Source organism: Arachis ipaensis, chromosome B10 (genome assembly GCF_000816755.2).
Source record: "Arachis ipaensis cultivar K30076 chromosome B10, Araip1.1, whole genome shotgun sequence".
Lineage (NCBI taxonomy): Eukaryota > Viridiplantae > Streptophyta > Magnoliopsida > Fabales > Fabaceae > Arachis > Arachis ipaensis.
The window spans coordinates 133,216,286-133,230,534 of NC_029794.2; the positions used below are offsets into that span (position 1 = coordinate 133,216,286).

A 14,249-nucleotide genomic window follows, 5' to 3' on the forward strand; every position below is an offset into this window, starting at 1 on the left:
GCTAAAAAGAAAGAAAAAGCTCAAAAACAAATTTCATTACTTCGTGGATCGTTTCTCCGTTGAATTCCGATGGCCGAAAAGTCAACCCTATCCCCAACATCGCAAACCTCTTCTCCTCTTCCTCGTCGCCGACCCTCTGTACCCTCTCTCTCTCTCTCTGATCATTCCGTTCATCATTTTTCATGTTATTAACCTTCTTGAATTCGCAGCTCTACTAATCCAATCTTATTCTGATCTTGACTGATGCAACGCAGCAGCGGGTACAGTACCTGGAGGTGAACTGCACGAGCTCCGGCAAGACGCGGCGGTTTGCGGAGAGCACGGATGCGGGATCGGCGGTGGAGTTGATAAACATGAGGCTGAAGACGGAGGAAGTAGGGCTTCCATCTGCATTGTATATAGAGGCAGTAAAAGACGGTGAAGAGCCAATTGTTTTTGGTCCAACTTCCACTCTTGTCAGCTACGGTGACGGTTGGAAGCTTCAAACCGTTACCCAAACGGATCTCTTCCGTACGGGTAAGTCTGAATCACCTAACACCTTTCACTGTTAACGAATAAAAAAAGGGAAAAAAGGAAGAAAATAGTTTTCTTTCTACATTAGGCGGGTGTGGAAATAAGGTTACTACTCATATAAGCTAGAAAGTAGAAACTCACATGTAGATATCCGATAAATGCAGATAGTTGAGAATCTTTAGATAATTTGCTAAAGATAAATGCTAGAGGGCCATGCGAATTTATTGTTTTTAGCCATCAGCTATTAATGTTTAAAAGTATGGGATAAAGTATGTTGTTGAATTAGTAGACTAAAGGAATTTGAGTTGATTGATAAGTGATGGCCAAAAATAATAAATTCTGATAGTCCTTTAGTATTTCTGTTTGATAAATTTGATTAACTTATCATCTATGGTTCTTATCTATTAATCTCGCTTTAAGACAAATGGGTGTGAGTCTCCATTCTCATATAATATTAAATTTAAAGGTGTCGAACTCAATTTGGTAGTTAGGACACTTAATTTGATCCTTGAAGAACTAATTATGCAATGTCAGCCATTAGAATGCTACTTGCTCCTTTGTACTAGTGTAGTGGCTCAGCTGCCATAGTGTTTCCCTTCCTTGCTGGTATTCCTTACTCGGATTCGACTTGAAATGAGGATCAGGGTTCTCGCTAGATATGTATGATTCACCCGGTACCTGTTATTGGTAGTAGCATCAGTCTCTTTCCACTCCCTCTTCTGTCTGAGTTGAGACTTGAAAGGAAGTCTACTAAATGTAGGGATACTCCACCTGACAATGGTAGTCTTATTTCAATAATGCTTTTTTTGGTTACCTCTGTTAACTGGATTGGTGACGAAAAACTCAACTAAGATTCATGGTTATAAAGCTTAGGACCAAATTGATCATGTTTAAAACCAAGGGACTAAACTTACTATGAAGTAAAACTTCAGAAATCAAATTGAGTCTTCTCTCATTATTCTGCTTTCTTTTTCTTTAAGGATTTGTAGTAGTACATAGTTATGACTGATTTGTATTCGGTGGAGGTTAAAAAAGATATCTTAGATTGAGTTTGGATTCTGTGTCAGAAATAGAAAGACACAGATACCAATACTTTCTGTCTCTACTATTAGGAAGTTGTACAATTTTGTGTTTCTATAATGAAGACTTTCTGTGTACAGATTTTCTGTCCAAATATTGTCTTAATATGTTAACATTTGTTAATGCTATCCTCAAATGTGAACGAGTGTGCATCTATGTGAACTTTTTCGGTCTTCATAATCATTCAAACCAGCTATATAACATTTGTTCTTTTTTTTTTGGAGGGAGAGAGAAAAGGGGGGGTTGATCATCACCACACATTTTCCATTGTTGTTGCTGCATGATAAAACAACCATAACTTAAATGTGGAATGTTTCAAGTAACTTATGATATCCATAAACTACTTTTCAAATATTGTAATTTTCTAATTTTTTCCCCTTACAAGAGAGTAAGTAGGAAAAACTTGTAATATTACTAAAAAATGCTTCATTTTTTTATGCAGAAGAAATCAGAGATAGAGACGTTCGATGGATGTCAAAGCAGGCATTTGTAAGTGTTATTTTCTTTTTTAAATTAACTTTTATTTTCAAATAAGCAAAATTGAGAACAATTTTTCATGAAAATTAGTTTCTTTAAAATTTTTGGCATGACACTTTTCAATCTCTTTTGCTTTCTTTCTCCAGGGTTTGGGTGTCTTACATCCAGAAAGGAGGGAATCCAAACCAAGGGTATCGAAACCAATCAATCTATTGTATATTCTTAAAATAGTGTTTGCTTTTATTTTTATTTTTGTACTTGGTGCAATTTTTACACTGTTTCTTGATTATCTTCCTGAACTGATATTGTTTGTCAAGTAATACTGTAGTGCTTTTTCAATGCCTGAAACTGGTTCATTCCCATGATTAAGGAGCTTCATAGTGCATATTATTCAACTTAATAACAGATACTAGATACTAGCTTGTACCTATACTAGAGACAAGATTGAATATGAACGGAATGACTTGGTTCTTCATAATGTGTGTTAATCTAATAGCCGTATTAGCATTATCTCTCAGAATTACTCCAACGAGGACTTTTCTATGTTCATTGGCAATGCCGCAATGGAATCTTCTACACCTTTCAATAAGGATATTCACGTATAAGTCTAAATGATTTGGGTACTTTTTTTTATACCCAATCTGCATCTTTATTTGTCTTGGTAGGGTGTCAATATGAAAGAGAAATTATTGTTTAAATTTTTCAGTTTATAATGCACGAAAGAAAAATATAAGATATTGGTGCAAAAGTTAACATGACTCACGTTTTTTCAATTTTGGGAGGAACTTTAAACCCATTTAAAATAGCGACATGATGACACGTCACTCCACTAACAAAGTTAGTTCTTACCGTTGTCATTTTATTTCTCATTAAAACCTGTGATCAAAATATCTTACTGTTGATTGAAATATTTGGTTTCGAAAAATACCATACTCGAAATGCAGTGGAGTTTTATTTCGAGAAATAGAAAGTGTATCGAGAAGGGACTATAGAAAAATGAGAAATAAGAGCCTGTCGATGTACTTAGTCGAGTCGAGGAATAAGTTTATTTGTTGTACAAATGAACGGGATCAGTGACTTGAAGATTAATAAACAGTTGAAAGATTGATGAACAAGAGTTGGAACTTTGCTTTAGAAAAACACTCAAGCACACTCGTATATGCCAATGATTTTTTAAGTTTTTTTTCTGTAGAGTTCTTTCTACATTTTTAAATTTTATCTACGTTTTTTGTAATATTTATTTTCTTTGCAAATTTACCTTTCAAGTACATTTACTGTCCTTATTTTCTTTTAAGGTTCAGCACTGTCTCTGATTTCAAAAGTCCTTCGATCTCATCAAAGGCAATTTACCGTTTTTATTTAATTTAAATGCAATTTATTTCAATTCCGTCAATTTATTTTCGAATTATTTTGTTCATCTTTCAAATCTCCTTTTTATTTTGTTCGATCGAAAGATTCTTTAATGAATTGGTACTGACAAAGAGGACATAGGATTCGTCGGTCTCAAAATATTTGGACTATTAAGTAGTCAAGTCACGAAATATGTTTTTTTAAGTCTTTTGATAATTACTAAATAGTCTTTATTTAATTTTAACTACAACTTAATTCTTTATATATTATTTAATTATTAAATCTACCCTCTATTTTATAAATTATTATTTTTTATTCATCTATCATAGTTTATTAACCATTAAAAAGAAAAATGGTTAAGTACGATTGTGGTCTCTAACGTAGAGGCCGAAAATTTATTTCGTTTCCGACCTTTTTTTCGTTACAAATGGTCCCCAAAATTTCAGTTTGTTTTAAAATCGTCATTTTTTCCAAATTTTTTATTTTTATTACCAAATTACCCTTAATAAAAAAAAGAAAGAAACGCGTAGAGTAAAGGGGAAAGGGGAAGGGGTTACGCGAAGGGAGAAGGGTGTTGGGGGGGTTCGGTAAGAAGAGAAGGGGGAAGGGTCCTCGCCGTCGCCGCCACCGCCACTGCTCTTCACCGTTACCACCGCTGCTCTTCGCCACCGTTGCTCCTCATCGTTCAGTCCTCGTCGTCTCCGCTGGATCTCACCGCCAGATCTCGCTGCTGCTTGATGAATCCATATTTGATGATGATTTTTGGTTGAATTTGAATGGATTTCATCATATAAACTTGCACTTATTCCACTAAATAGCATGCATTTGACGCCGCTGCTCCTCATCGTTCAGTCCTCGTCGTCTCCGCTGGATCTCACCGCCAGATCTCGCCGCTGCTCCTCTTCTTGGCTCGACGTCGACGGCAGCAGATTCGCGAGGGTGGACGTCGTGCGCCGCTCGCCGTTTCTGCTCCTCCTCTTCGTTCGGTCGCCGTCGTCGCTGCTCCTCGCCAATTTTTGGTTTCTTCTTATTTCTTCTGGTTCTGCTGCTTCTACTTCTGATTATCAATCTTCTGTTTTCTGTTCTTTTGTTGTTATTTTTCTGATTTCATTATCTATTTTTTTCTGAGTTCTGAGTTCTGGATGTTTTTCTGAGTTTTGATGATGATGATGATTTTTTGAGTTCTGAGTTTTTGTTGTTCTTTTGTTGTTGTTGTTTTTCTGCTTGTAGCTGCTATTGTTGTTGTTGTTCTTTTGATTCCATTATTGTTCTTTGCTTCTGGTTATTGTTTTTGTTGTTTTATTGGTATCGCTTCTGTTATGCTTCTGTTCTGCTTCTGCATCTGTTCTTCTTCAACTTCTGCATTTGGATTATTTTGGGAAAGAAGGGGAATGGTATTTTCGCCCGAATGACCATTTTAAAACAAACTGAAACGTTGGGGACCATTTTGTAGCGAAAAAAAAGGCCGGGGACAAATAAATTTTTGGCCTCTACGTTAGGGACCAAAATTGTACTTAACCCAAACAAAAACAACAACGAAATAGATCTTCCATTAATCACGACCTTCATAAATATTTTGGCAATGCAAATCAATGACGTTTTACGTTTCTTGTCCTTAATTCGTTACATCTGTAAATGCAAGAAAAATCGTATTTTTTGGTAATTCAATCGATTGAATACCGTATGTTTCTTCAAAATTCAATCGATTGGAGGTATAAAAGAATCCATTGAAGTTCGCACGGCAATATGAATTTTCTCAAAATTGAATAGATTGAAATTGTTACACAATCGATTGAATTTCGGATAGCAACAAGGATATTTTCTTATTCAATCGATTGATATGATAATATAATCGAAATACAATCGATTGAAATTTGTACGTAATTACAGTTTTTTATGTATTCAATCGATTGGTATGAAATAATGTCATTTTCATTTATTATTTCAACAATCATGTCATACAAATATTATGTCTTGTCAATTATATTTTATTTTATATAATTAATTTATTTATAAAAAAATATTTTGTTTGCATTCTATTTATATGTTTGTATATATTAATGTTATTTTTATTCTTTAGATGTTTGTGACATAAATTGATATTTTTTAATCCTTATCTAGAAATTTTTTTAATTTCCTACTATTTTTTAGGATAATCAATAATGCGTTTTGCATTGATTAACTCTTAGAATAGAATTCTCTACGGAATTGGAATTTTATTTCTTGTTTTGGTATAAAAATATAGTACTGATTTCAATTCTAATGAGATCTCAATTTTCATATTAAGGCTATATATAAATCAGAGATCTGATTTCTAATTCCATTTTATTTGTTCCTCTTGGTATCCTGTGTAATTGCTCAAGCACCCACACTTAAAAAAAGAGAATTCCTTAAAAAAATTGGAGAAAAATAGGAACAAAGGATAAAAATAACAGAATACGTAGTGTAAACAATTGAAGAAACGCAGCAACGACGAGAAAAATGGAGTATGAAGTACAAACAATTAAAGAAGAAAAACGCAACAATCATGAGGAGAATTCACCGCGGAGTGAACGATGAGCCAACAAAAAAAGAGCAAACAAGCACTATTTGGAAAAGATTCATGTTTTAAAGTCGATTTAAAGATGAAAAATCAAATTCTTACAGTATAGACTTAATTGAACATATGCTTGGGATATGTTAGTCATTCATACTATCTAGGAAAAACTTTTCATATTTTGCAAGAAAGGAAAAAGGTTTTGTTTTAAAATATTTGAGAAATTCACCGAGTCTTCAAAAGGGGATTTTCTAGCTTTTGAATGTGTATCCACGGTTTTTGGAAAGACACATAAGACGAGCAAGGATCACTGTACTCTTTATTTTCAATTGATAATTGATAAATAGTTTAATAATGCATTAAATATTGATTTTATATAACTATAATAAAGACATTTTTCTAAATTAGTATAATATGTACTATTACTTAAATTCTAATTATAGTATAATTATAATAAAGATATTTTTATAAAATAAACTTAGAAGCGAAAATAGTGCATTCATTTTGGTGAGAAAATAGATTCATGAAAAATCGACACCTCACTTCCATTAGTTGGGAGAAAATCTAGTTTTAGCATATTAAGTAGATTTAGAAATATAAATTCTATTATATCTTCCTAAACAAATCTAAACAACTCTAAATAGATCGTGCCATGTCGTGTTTTTCAATACTTATATTTAGGAACCTATAGAATTTTAATAATAATACACGGGTAATTGAAATAGATTATATACGGGTTTTTCAAGTTATTATTATTATTATTATTATTATTATTATTATTATTATTATTATTATTATTGAATAATGAATAAGAATTAGAATTATATCAATATTTTTAAAATTAATATAATTAAAATGACTAAAAATATTTAAAATCAATGTGCGTTATTAATATCATAAGATTTGATCATTTTATGATTAGAATCAAATATTCTTATCATAATTACTACGACCGGTGCCATTATCATATCATCATTGTTGTTGTTTTGTTGTTGTTGTTAAAAGTATTTTTAATTGACAATTGATAAGTAGTTTAATAATGCATTAAATATTGATTTGATATAATTATAATGAAAATATGTTCCTAAATTAGTATAATTATGTATTATTCATTAAATATTAATTATAATATAATTATAATAAAGATGTTTTGTATAAAATAATTTAGAACAGAAAAAAGTGTATTTATTTTGGAGGGAAAACGGAATCACGAGGGATCGACACCTCACCTTTATTAGTTGGGGGTAAAACCCAATTTTAATATATTAAGTAGATAGATAGATATTAAAATCTAATAGCATAAAATATTTTAAATTGGTGAGTAAATTGAATAATAATTAAATTAGTTTCCAACTTTTATCTAATAATCAATTGGGTTATAAATAGAGAAAATAATCAAATTGATGTTATAATTTTCCGCCAAATAAGGTTAGTTAATGACATATCTCATATTATCAATTAACTAATGATAAAATGTAATTAATTACTCTAATATTTTTTTACGTAAAAATTCAACACAATGATAATTGGAACATGTTATAAAAAATAAAATAAAATAAAAAACACAAAACATAAAACAATAAACAAAATAGAATAAAAGCTAAATCACGAATTTATAATGTATTTACACATACTCTATCTTCTATCCATTTTTTTTGTAAGTATAATATCTACATTTTATCAGTCCTAGATTATTTACTCACTTAAATAATATTATTATATTTTTTATTTTTTAAATTTACCAACACATTCATAAAGAATAAAAAAAATTTTAACAACTCAATACATTTTTATTCATATAAAATTTGTATATTTTACGAATTTAGTAAAAACTTTGTCTAATCAAATTCTTTATTCAAATTTATTTTAAATTTTTTAAGTTTGGCCATCAACTTAAAACTTTTAATTTGTGATTCTTCATTCTTTATGAATATTGTGTTGTCTTAATTAAAAAAATAAATTGTATTCTTGTATTTTCTACTATCGGTGTAACTTAATTTCCAATTCTAATTTAATTTGATTTTGAATTTTTTTAGTTTTCTAGTGTGATCGAATTTTGTCCGACCCAACATAATATTCTAAAAGAGAAAAGAGAGTAGTTAATAATTTAGTTTGCACCTATTATTCTCTGTGAAAAAAGTTCAGTTCCATCGATGAAAAAAAACAGTCTAAGCCAATATAGCCCATATTTCTTAAGACCAAAAATGAGGCTCAAAATTTTCTATTGGACTTTAACAAAATTGCTTTTGTGACATCCAATCAACAAATATGCAAATTAAACCGCTGCATCTTGAGCAAAAAAAAACCTGCTGTATGCATTAGGCTAATTTTTTTTATATAAGGTTGATATGTGAGTTATGCTGAGTTATGGAGTATTGGAAAGATATACACGATTATGACGGTATTCAATTTTTTGTTTTAATGGGAAGAAATTGGACCGTCCGATTTCATTGGAGAGAAAAAGTGGATACACAAATCGGACCCAAAGTTTTTTATCAGTACACAAATCGAACCTAGAGTTTTCTACCAGTACACAAATCGGACCCAAAATTTTCTGTCAATACACAAATCAGGCCCAAAATTTTCAGTACCTCCAATCGGACGGTCCGATTTGTCTTACACAATCTTCATACTCTGATAAAATACCATATACCTTCATAATTCTCCTATACACCAACTCTCACTCCATATTAAAATTAAAAAGTTCGCATGCATTATGATCATGATTAAGTAGTACAACACAAGAAAAATAACAAGATATGATAGTAAGAGAAGAAAAAGACCGTCAATAATAAAACTATCCACTGAACGAAAGTATAAAGCATTAACCCCCATTTCTTAACCTGTCAAAAGATTCCAAATAAATAAAGAAATGAGCTAAAAGATATGAGTGCAATTATGTCAAAAGTCTTTCATGTTCTATAAATTTTGAAAAAGCATCACATATAAAGATGAGGGCCAAAAATTAGAAAACACATAAAAGCAAAGGAACTCAAGAAGCAAATATTTTTTTACTACAAAAAAATATTTCGGCAGAGAATACCAAAGTTAATACAAAAAAAATAAGTTGAAGAAGAAAAGTGATAGTTCACTTAAACAAAATAGACATATTCAATATTACGTATATTTTAAATTTTTGAAAGCAATTTTTTTTTTCATTTTGTCATGTAATATTCATAAAAAAAATTCATCAGGTCACCCATAAAATAAGGATTTAGCTAATATGTGTCGTAAGAATACGTAATAAACTTATCACCAGTGGAAAGTTTTAAATATTTTTATTCAATGACTATAAAATAAATACATTGAAAATTTAAATGAGAAAAAGACAAATAGATCATTGACTTTTTGATCTGTGAATATTTAAGTTTTCGAAAATTTAAAAATACATTTTAAGTTCTTAACTTTTTCAAAACTTGGATATATCAATTCCTTATGTTCACTTGGGTTTGTAGACCCAACGAAAAAATTAAATGTGACTTCCGTTGTACCGAGCTGGTTGATACGAATGCGTGCACACGTAAAAAAGTTTTTAAAATATGACAAATTAAACCTAAAAATTAATGTGTCTAGATTTTGAAAAGGCCAAGAATTTAAATATCTGCTGATCAAAAAGTCAGATATCGATTTGTCAATTTTTCTTAAGCTTTTTATATTTTCAATAAAAAAATTTATTTGTAATCTTAACATGTGCTTTTAAAATATATGATAGATAAATTATTAAAAAAATTTATAATGTTCTTGCTTCTATATCAATAAAAATTATCTTCAATATCTTTTTTCTTTGCTAATATTTTGAATAGAATAAGTTCAGACCTAAATATATATTTGAGTTGTGTTACAAATATTTGAGTGAATAAGAGTACAGAATAATAAAAATAAAAAAAATGAATGTATGTGAAAGAAGAAAAATGAAAGAGAGTAGTGTATCAACTATCAACAGAGAAGTAAAGATAATAAATATATTTATAGAATGTAAAAGAAAAAGTATAATGTGTGGAGTTATACAAACAAATTTGAAATTAAAAGATTGCTGGCAATCTGGCATTCTCTTCAGGATGTGTGTGATTCATATTACTTTATTATAAAGATTTCATTTTTATGGGAATCAAAGATACCCAAGAAAAAGGTCGGAATTGAAATGATGGTGTTTTGATTCCCTGGAATCAAACTTGTTTAGGAATAACTTTTCAAACTTTGAACCAAACATGGGAACATGATATTCCCATCTTAAAATTTCTAGGAATTATAATTCCTCCAACCACACACCCTAAGGGTGTGTGTGGTTCAAATATTACTTTGTTATAAATATTCTATTCCCATGGGAATCAAAGATACCCAACGGGAAGGTGGGGATTAAAATGATGGTATTTTGATTTCCGGGAATCAAACTTACTTAAAAATATCTTTTCAAACTTTGAACCAAACATGGAAACATAATACTCCTATCTTAACATTCCTATAAATTATTTATAATTCCTTCAACCACACACACCCTCATAGTATGTGTTCGTGTAGTTTAGTATTGTACAATAATTAGGAGTGATAAAATAATGGTCTCTAAAATTGGTGTTATGCACTAAAATCGTTCATGAGATTCCAATTGCACCAATTATGTCTCTGAGATTGAAAAAAATGCACCATATTAGTCCCTGACCTATTTTCCATTAACGACGTGATGACATGGCATGATGACGTGGATTGTAAGTGACACGTGTTACTTCATGATTTGGCCAGTGTAATGGTATGATGATGTGGTGACCAGTGACACATGGCATGCTGACGTGGATGGTTGTGCCACGTGTCACAATGTTATTTGGCCACGTGTCCGTTTGTGCCACTTTTCGCAACAGTATTCGTCAACGTGTCATCTATTACGTCATTGTTGTATATGCACCAAATTAGTCCCTCACTTTGCATTAAGAAGAGGTAGAAGCGGCGGCGACGACGCTGACGAGCTTTAGCAAGCAGCAACAGAAAACGGCATGGAGAAGGTAGCGAAATTCATCGGGATCGAAACTGAAAGAGAGAGATTGGGGAAGGGGTGTGATGGAGCTTCGGGAACGGCGGTGAAGGGGCGAAAGGCGCCGATGATGAAGGATTAGGAGCAAATCGGTGAGAAGCGGCGTCGATGAAGGATGGGGTGTTTTGTAAAATGAAGATGCTGTCGAGGAGAACGTGATTTTCATACCCTTATTTTCACCTCTTTCGACAGAATAATTTAAATTAATGACGAAAAATTCGTCTGTAATAATTTAATAAAACGTAGTGTTTTGTCTATTTAATTACAGACAGATTTTCCGTCTGTAACTATTTTTCACGGAAAAAAATTAATTTTTTTGACGGAATTATAGACGGATTCTCTTTTCCGTCTGTAATTTATGTTAATCCATTTTTTTGTTTTTCGACAAAAAAAATCCCTCTGAAATTTCGTCTGTATTTCTGTGGAATAAAATTCGTCGAAAATATCCGTCTATAATAACTAGTTTTCTAGTAGTGACTTTTAATTGTCTAAAATATCATGTAAATAACTAATTTATTGAATTAAATTTAGATTATCGGATTTAATTGGTAAATTTATTTTAATTATTATATATCTTCTTTATAATTGTATTTTATTGAAAATATATTTTAGAAGTTATCATTAATTAATGTGTTTGCAGTTAACATAAACAAATTTGAAAATATTGTTGCCATTCTCTTTATAGAGTGTTAGTGTAGTTAATTAAATATTGCACAACAAGTCAATAATGCAGATGTCATAATAAACTAGTGCATGTACACCATGTGAATTTTTTATTTTTAATATTGGAGTGGTAGTAGTGTTTTTTTAAAATGTGGATTGTTTGGGTGTTATACTCAAATGTGGGATCGTTTAATTAGAGAAGCAAAAATCGGACCATCCGATTTGTGGGAGGTGCAGAAATCGGACCGTCCGATTTGTAAAAGTGCAGAAATCAGACCGTCCGATTTGTGGGAGAAAAAATAGCCACACCACGTACCTATCTATTTTATCTTTCTTGAAATTGTTGATGAATTATTTCTCTTGTGCAGTTCCAAAGCATGCATGTCTCATTTTTCCAAGATTACCATCATCAATATTCTAAATTTGATTTTGGCATATCAATATTTTAATATAGCCCAATATTCCTCAAAACAAAAAACGAAGGCTCAAGACAAAAATTGCTTCTGTGACATCCAATCAACAAACATGCAAATTAAACCTGCTGCATGTATTATATATGATCATGATTAAGTAATACAGTACAAAAGAAAAATAACAATATATAATAGCAAGAGAAGAAGAAGAACGTCAATAATAAATGAAGGTATAAACTATAAAGCATCAACGGTCACTTTTTAATCTATCAAAAGATTTTAAATAAATGAAGAAATGAATTAGAAGATATGGGAGTACAATCATATCAAATATCTTTCATGCTCTATAAATTCTTAAAAGCATCACAAGCAAATTAAAGGAGAGCGCCAAAAATTAGAAAATACATAAAAGCAAACGAACTTAAGAAGCGAATTTTTTTTACTTATCACAGTTAATAAAAAAAAATAAGTTGGAGAATATGCTGTGATATTACTTAAATGTATTACATTAATAAATTTTGATATTGTTAGTTATAAAAATAATAAAAGAACTAACATGATTAATTTAAAATTTTTAAAAAATAAATTTAATTTAAAAAATTTCAAAGACTATTTTAAAAATAAATAATTTTTTAAAAACTAATTTTACAATTTACTTCACACACAAATTTAAAAATATTGTTGTCATTCCCTTCATAGAGTGTTGGTGTAGTTAAGTATTGTACAACAATACATGTGTCATAATAAATAAGTGCATATACACCACATATTTATTTATTTTTTCTTTATTTTCTTTCTTGGATTGTCCGTCGCCAATTTCCAAAGCATGCATTTTTTTTGTTAGTTCCCAGATTCCCTTATTTGTCATTTAGCATATAAATTATTATTATTATTATTATTATTATTTGTGATGCTACCTTGGAATCTGGGAGTACTTATTAAGAACGACGGATTTTGATGACATTTTGACCCGTTTGTAATTTTTTATTCTTTTTTTGTGTGAGTTAACATAGATGAATAAAATAATTAAAAAAAGGGGTCAGAAGTAAATAAATAACAAGCTCCAGTTTATAATTAAATTTGCTTTAAATTTTTTAAGTTTAGTTATTAATTTAAAAATTTTAATTTATAATTCTTCATTCTTTATAAATATTATATTGTCTTGCACTAGAAAAATAACTTGCATTCTTATAGTTTTTATTAAAAAAAAGTAGTTGATAATTTAGTTTGCACTTTTTTTTTCTGGGCGAAAAAAAAATTCAGTTCCATCAATAAAAAAAAAAAGAAAACATAAAAAAAAAGCAGAAGAAAAATAGAAGAGTCTAGCTAATAGCCCAATATTCCTCAAGATAAAAAACGAAGGCTCAAGATTTTTTATTGGACCAACAAAACACCCAATCAACAAACATGCAAATTAAACCTGCTGCATGCATTGGCTGAGGCTTGAGGCATGTGATGTAGTGAACTTAATAAGCGAATCTTTTTTACTACAAAAATATATTTCTGAAGAGAATATCACAGTTAATAAAAAAATAAGTTGGAGAAGAAAAGTGATAGTTCAAAATCTGAAGCTCCATAAAAAAAAGATTTAGTTAATATGTGTTTTATAAATATATGATAAACTTATTATTAATAAAAAAATTTAAATATTTTTATTTAATGACTACAAAATAAATGTATAAAAAATTTAAATAAGAAAAAAACAAATAGGTCATTAATCTTTTGATTCACAAACATTTAAGTTTTTGAGAATTTGAAAATATATTTAAATTTCTAACATTTTTTAAAATTTGGATATTCCATCCGTTATGTTCACTTTGGTCAACGGAAAAATTAAATGTGACTTCTGTTAATACGAGAGAATTTTTAAAATGAGACAAATTAAATCCAGAGATTGTATCTAGATTTTAATTTAAAAATATCTGAAACTTAAATGTATTTTAAATGTTTAAGAATTTAAATGTCTACGGATCAAAAAGTTATAGATCGATTTGTTATTTTTTTCTTAAATTTTTTATATTTTTAATAAAAAATTTTTGTTTTATAATCTTAACATGTGTTTTTAGAATATATGATAAATAAACTCTAAAAAAAATTATACTGTTCTTGCTTCTATATCAATAAAAATTATCTTCAATATCTTTTTTCTTTGTTAATATTTTGAATTACATATATATTTAAATTGTGTTGCTTT

At 29.7% G+C, this 14,249-nt stretch overlaps 1 protein-coding gene across 3 annotated transcripts; it reads left to right on the forward strand.

Annotated features, from left to right (window-relative positions):
• On the forward strand, positions 7-2,548 carry LOC107624534. 3 transcript variants are annotated; one of them, XM_016327033.2, is made up of 4 exons: positions 7-138; positions 255-516; positions 2,036-2,082; positions 2,217-2,548. In XM_016327033.2, exons 1-4 carry the CDS (start codon positions 70-72, stop codon positions 2,388-2,390), a joined length of 552 nt encoding a protein of 183 aa, XP_016182519.1. In that variant the 5' UTR covers positions 7-69; the 3' UTR covers positions 2,391-2,548. The 3 variants fall into 3 exon arrangements, with proteins under 3 accessions (XP_016182519.1, XP_016182521.1, XP_016182520.1); XM_016327035.2 differs by having other exon boundaries at positions 2,039-2,082; XM_016327034.2 differs by having other exon boundaries at positions 258-516.

Bases quoted from the DNA above. Each gene is read 5' to 3' on its own strand.
- LOC107624534 (XM_016327033.2), top strand. From the start codon at position 70: ATGGCCGAAAAGTCAACCCTATCCCCAACATCGCAAACCTCTTCTCCT. The intron at 139-254 runs GTACCCTCTCTC...GATGCAACGCAG, and splicing joins TTCCTCGTCGCCGACCCTCT to CAGCGGGTACAGTACCTGGA. The intron at 517-2,035 runs GTAAGTCTGAAT...TTTTTTATGCAG, and splicing joins AACGGATCTCTTCCGTACGG to AAGAAATCAGAGATAGAGAC.